Here is a 6,264-nt window from a genome sequence, read left to right as displayed (position 1 = left end):
ACACACACACACACTCTCTCACACACACACACACACACACACACGTAAAAAAGTACAAATAACTATAAAGTTTTAATAATCACTCAAATTCTATCAGAATAGTTAAGTCTACATTACACTGTAAAAATTATTTTTCAAAGTTATGATTTACAAGAAAATACTGTTTCAGTTTTTCTACTTAAATTTTAAGTTAAATTCAATGTTACTTGCTATTTTTTTTGTAATTATCTGTGAAATTTACTAGCAATTTCTGTGTGAAAATTGTTTCAAAGTAAATCCTACAGCATTTTTTTTAATGTGCAACTATAATGATAACAACACATAATAACAATATTGTTAGAATCACTTTCAGAGCAATGTCCAGAACAGAAATCCGGAGTCAGGTTCAAAATTCTTGTTTGATTTTGTTGTCATATTAGAGTTAAATGTTTTTATAGAGGTGATTTTGAATTTATCTTCTTATCACTCCATAAATCAGAAAATACTGTCAACAGACAGAAAATTAATAAATTTTCAGCACGTTTTTAGGAATAAAATGTTATATAAATCAGTGTGAATGAAATATGAACAAACCCCTCTATAAAAACCTTCAGATTGTAGAGAGGAATAAAACTGTAAGTTTTGGTGTGTGCAAGTGCTGCTGAAGTGGAGAAAAAACTCACAGCCTTTAAAGATATGCATTTTCGCCACATTTCTAGGAATAAAATGTTGTATAATTCAGTGTGAATGAAATATGAACAAACCCTTCAGTAAAAACCTTCAAATTATAGAGAGGAATAAAACTGTAAGTTTTGGTGTGTGTAAGTGCTGCTGAAGTGGAGAAAAAACTTTTGAAGATATGGATTGTAATTGAAATCTACAGACGCAAACAGAGAAATACAATAAAATAAACACTTAGATGTGCATTTTGGATTTTTTCTTTCTACCAGTCTGAAACAACACTTTATGAAATGCCAAACAGCCCAAAATCTAAAAAATAACCAGTGTTTTACTATTCTGTATTTTGTTTAGCTTTTATTTGATTGTTTTCATATTGATTTTGTTCTTTGCAAATGTACATTCTGTAAAAAATTTTATTAAATTAAAGTGTTTTCACTAACATAACTTTTTATTTTGTTTAAATATACTGTATTTCTTGCTTCTGTTATGATAATATCTTAACATTCCACTAACTACTTTTTAAAGAGCTTTCGTTCTGTCGCTCAGCTCCGTTGGATCAGCCGTGCTGTCGCGCGCTGTACGACTTCAAGCCGGAGAACGAGGGCGAGCTCGGCTTCAAGGAGGGAGACATCATCACTCTGACCAATCTGATCGACGACAACTGGTACGAGGGCATGATCCACGGCCAATCAGGGTTCTTCCCCATCAACTATGTGGACATACTAGTGCCTCTGCCTCACTAGGCTCCGCCCACCCCCGCTGTTGCCTAGCAACCCAACAGCTGCCTTTATCGTGCATCTGTGCTACAGCTTCACTTCCTGTTCCTGTCGATCAGTGACTCGGAGGATTATGATGATGTTGAGGAGGATTATAGACATTACGGAGTCCCGTCTGAGTGGAGAAACAGTTCAAGTGCTCAGTGTGTGTGAGTGTTTGCGATCCTGGACTCTTCGTTTATATTGTTTTTCTTGTGTTTCAGATGATTTATTTGTACTTGATTGACGTAAGGGAACGAGCGCTTCACTCTTCTGATAAACCTCACTTAGTCCAGCTCTATCCCAGCATGCTTATAGGAAAGTTCTGGATCTCCAGATGTGTGTTTGATTGCGCCGCTGCTCTCTCTTCGTCACACACGTTAAATCTTTTTCTCCTTGCTAAGCAGCGAACAACAAGATGCTGTTGTGATTGGTTAATTTTATTGCTTGCTGATGCATTTTGGCTTTGGCTCAGAACAGAAATGTTGCTCCTGTGCTGCAAAAGTGTTTTTTTCCTCAGTATTTTTGTATTGTTTCCAGTACGAATATCTAAATATTCTTAAATCAAGATAAATAAATTACTTAAAAACATACTTAAAGTCTTGTTTTCTGAAAAATTTATCAAAATGATGTGAGTTTATGCTTAAAACAATAAACAATATCTGACAATGGCATCTGAAAAATTTTCCCTTTGAATGAAATTTATTTTTCTGACCCCACTGACAGATATTTTTTCCTTTTTTAAGCAAAAACTAATTTTTTCAATCAATTTTTCATTAAACAAGACTTCGTATTTTAAGACATTTTGTTTCTTAAGTAAGTATATCTTTTTTAGGTATTTATAATGGAAAACGACCAAAATAGAGTAACACTTTACAATGAAGTCATTAGTTAACTTAACTATACAATAACATTAACTAACAATGAGCAATTTGTTACAGCCTTTATTAATCTTTGTTAATAAAAATACAACTATCCATTAGCTCAGGTTCCTTAAATAATATTAACAGATGCCACTTTGTATTAGTAATTGTTGAAATTAACATTACCTAAGATTAATATGTGCTTAAGAATTATTTTTCATTTTTAGTTCTTGTGTTCAAAATGTAATATTGTAGTGTTACCCAAAAAAAATACTAAGTAAGAAAATAATTTTTGCTGTGTGGTTGGGAAACTTTCTCTTTGTGTGCTTGTTTAAGAACTACTTATTGTTCGTAATTCCCAGTGAAATATGAAAATGCAATAAGCTTGTTGAACATAGAGCACACACACGTCAACATGACGTATTTTGGAACATGGTAGCTGGTTTGTTATTGGTCCAAAGTGGTCAACCTGCCCTAAAACCCGCTTAACCAAGATGGTCGACCAAATTTGAGCTAACAGTTCAACTGATAAATCATCTAGACTAGCGGATGACCAGCAATGTGCAGCCATCATAAACTAGTTAAACTGGGTTTTCCTTTCTCAGCCTGATGGTAGATGTTTCCTAAAGCAGCATATGAAGTCTTATTTTTTTAAATAAGTGGTATTTCCACGAATGCCAATATTGTGTTACTGGAGTGTGCTGGTTATTGTGTGTGTGATCGTATCCACATAGAATATAATGCTAGTTACTACTGTAGTGTTAGTCGTTAGTGCCGTGACATTTGTAACCACATGTGGTTTGAGTAAGACTCTTTTTAATGTTAAACTGATGGATTGATTGCAGCTGATGAACATATATAGCGTCTAACAGACTGAAGTGTAGCAGCGTTTGTTGTTTTAGTGGTTGATGTACCATGTTCTTTGGCACAGCTCACACTGTGTGTCGTTTGATGCCTTCAACGCGTTCGGCCTTCGTTTGAAACTCGTGCCATTTGTCGACCGCTGCTTGCGGCCAGACCAGTGACTATGGAAGCTTGTTTCTGCCACAGAATACAAAAATAAAAAAAGCTAATTGCAACTTTATCTCACAATTACGACTTCTTGCTCACAATTGCAAGTTTATATCTAGCAAATTATGAAGCAATTTATTAGCAAGTTATAATCTCGTAATTGCAGGTTTGCATCACGCAATTCCTTTTTCTCAGAATTCGAAGTTTAGGCCTATATTTTGCAATTCTGACTTTTTTTTTTGAGTTTACATCTCATTTTCTTTTCGTTTTTACCACAGAATTTAAAAAAAGGTAGTCTATTTATCTCACAATTCTGGCATTTTTCACAATTCTAACTTTTTTTTCACAATTCTAACTTTTTTTTCACAATTCTGACTTTTTTCTAGGAATTCTGAGAAATATAAATCTCACAATTCTAACTTTTTTTTTCACAATTCTGACTTTTTTCTCGGAATTCTGAGAAATATAAATCTCACAATTCTAACTTTTTTTCACAATTCTGACTTTTTTCTTGGAATTCTGAGTTTTTACTGTGTGGTTGGGAAACTTTCTCTTTGTGTGCTTGTTTAAGAACTACTTATTGTTCGTAATTCCCAGTGAAATATGAAAATGCAATAAGCTTGTTGAACATAGAGCACACACACGTCAACATGACGTATTTTGGAACATGGTAGCTGGTTTGTTATTGGTCCAAAGTGGTCAACCTGCCCTAAAACCCGCTTAACCAAGATGGTCGACCAAATTTGAGCTAACAGTTCAACTGATAAACCATCTAGACTAGCGGATGACCAGCAATGTGCAGCCATCATAAACTAGTTAAACTGGGTTTTCCTTTCTCAGCCTGATGGTAGATGTTTCCTAAAGCAGCATATGAAGTCTTATTTTTTTAAATAAGTGGTATTTCCACGAATGCCAATATTGTGTTACTGGAGTGTGCTGGTTATTGTGTGTGTGATCGTATCCACATAGAATATAATGCTAGTTACTACTGTAGTGTTAGTCGTTAGTGCCGTGACGTTTGTAACCACATGTGGTTTGAGTAAGACTCTTTTTAATGTTAAACTGATGGATTGATTGCAGCTGATGAACATATATAGCGTCTAACAGACTGAAGTGTAGCAGCGTTTGTTGTTTTAGTGGTTGATGGACCATGTTCTTTGGCACAGCTCACACTGTGTGTCGTTTGATGCCTTCAACGCGTTCGGCCTTCGTTTGAAACTCGTGCCATTTGTCGACCGCTGCTTGTGGCCAGACCAGTGACTATGGAAGCTTGTTTCTGCCACAGAATACAAAAATAAAAAAAGCTAATTGCAACTTTATCTCACAATTACGACTTCTTGCTCACAATTGCAAGTTTATATCTAGCAAATTATGAAGCAATTTATTAGCAAGTTATAATCTCGTAATTGCAGGTTTGCATCACGCAATTCCTTTTTCTCAGAATTCGAAGTTTAGGCCTATATTTTGCAATTCTGACTTTTTTTTTTGAGTTTTTTCTTTTCGTTCTTTTCGTTTTTACCACAGAATTTAAAAAAAGGTAGTCTATTTATCTCACAATTCTGGCAATTCTAACTTTTCTAACTTTTTTTTCACAATTCTAACTTTTTTTTCACAATTCTGACTTTTTTCTCGGAATTCTGAGAAATATATATCTCACAATTCTAACTTTTTTTTCACAATTCTGACTTTTTTCTTGGAATTCTGAGTTTTTATCTCACAATTGTAACTTTTTTTCACAATTCTTACATTTTTATCGGAATTCTGAGTTTATATTTCACAATTCTAACTTTTTTCACAATTCTGACTTTTTTCTCGGAATTCTGAGAAATATAAATCTCACAGTTCTAACTTTTATTCACAATTCTGACTTTTTTCTCAGAATTCTAAGTTTATATCTCACAATTCTGACATTTTTCGCAATTCTGACTTTTTCTCGGAATTCTGAGTTTATATCTCACAATTCTAACTTTTTTTCACAATTTTTACTTTTCTCTTGGAATTCTGAGTTTATATCTCACAATTATGACATTTTTCGCAATTCTAACTTTTTCTCGGAATTCTAACTTTTTATGGAAATAAGCTTCCATAATTGTTGATTTAGAAATGTAGCGGAGAGTTTCTTCTTTTCGTCATGATTTTACTCAGGGCTGGTAGCTGACGAAACGCATCTGTTCTGGAGGAAAGCAGTTTTCTTTATATGAGCGTGTGTGTTGTGCCATCTGTTCTCCGTCACGAGTGTCTGAATCAGGTGCGACGCTACAACCAGGGGCGTGTCTACGTGGTGGCACCGGCCCCCCTGAAATTTGGCTGGCCACCCCAGGTGCTTTGTGAATTTATATTTATCTTGTAAACAAATTGCAAAACAATTGCAAGCAACCTAATGTGATAAGGAAGTGATTAATAAGACAATTTCAACCAGTTATTTAATTTAATAGAGGTTTTTGCAACTTTAAATGTAATAGAAATAAAGTGTTTTCAAAATATTTGTATGCTGTGTATTATTGATTTACATAGCAATACTACTACTAATAATAATAATACCAGGATGGTTAAAGCAAAACTTTTTTTGTCCAAATAACCCAACAAATTAGTTATTTTATAACCCAATGCATTGGGTTACTAACTTACTACCCAATCCATTGGGTTAAAATAACCCAACATTAGGTAGGTGCTATAGTAACCCACCATTGGGTTATCTGTTGGGTCATTTTTAACCCAACTATTTTAAGCGAGTACGTGATCCATGTGCGCGAGGACGAATCTCTCCACTCCCAAATCGGATTTCCTTCACTCACACAAAACTGGACGTGTGCTTTTAAATATTGTTCTTTTATGAATTGGCTCTGCCCTCACTCAGATATTGCGTGTACACGCTCAAACGTTGTCTTTGCATCACTGAAGACCAGAAGAGCTTTTTTTTCTAATTCAGGTGAAGAGTAGCCTAGGCTTTTCTTACTAAATGGAAGCACACTGGT

At 34.5% G+C, this 6,264-nt stretch overlaps 1 protein-coding gene across 1 annotated transcript in view; it reads left to right on the top strand.

Annotated features, from left to right (window-relative positions):
- LOC107660827 (endophilin-A1-like) overlaps positions 1 to 1,950 on the top strand; it is a 3,142-nt gene extending 1,192 nt beyond the window's left edge. The window contains exon 3 of the mRNA XM_016450251.1: positions 1,207 to 1,950. Coding sequence (XP_016305737.1) covers positions 1,207 to 1,403 — 197 coding nt within the window. The 3' untranslated portion in view covers positions 1,404 to 1,950. The remainder of the gene's footprint in view (positions 1 to 1,206) is intronic.
- Positions 1,951 to 6,264: the final 4,314 nt, after the last annotated feature.

This window comes from Sinocyclocheilus anshuiensis, unplaced genomic scaffold (assembly GCF_001515605.1).
Source record: "Sinocyclocheilus anshuiensis isolate Anshui unplaced genomic scaffold, SAMN03320099.WGS_v1.1 scaffold2709, whole genome shotgun sequence".
Lineage (NCBI taxonomy): Eukaryota > Metazoa > Chordata > Actinopteri > Cypriniformes > Cyprinidae > Sinocyclocheilus > Sinocyclocheilus anshuiensis.
The sequence above is the reverse complement of the archived record's forward strand: the minus strand, read 5'-3'. Positions and strand labels throughout refer to the sequence as shown.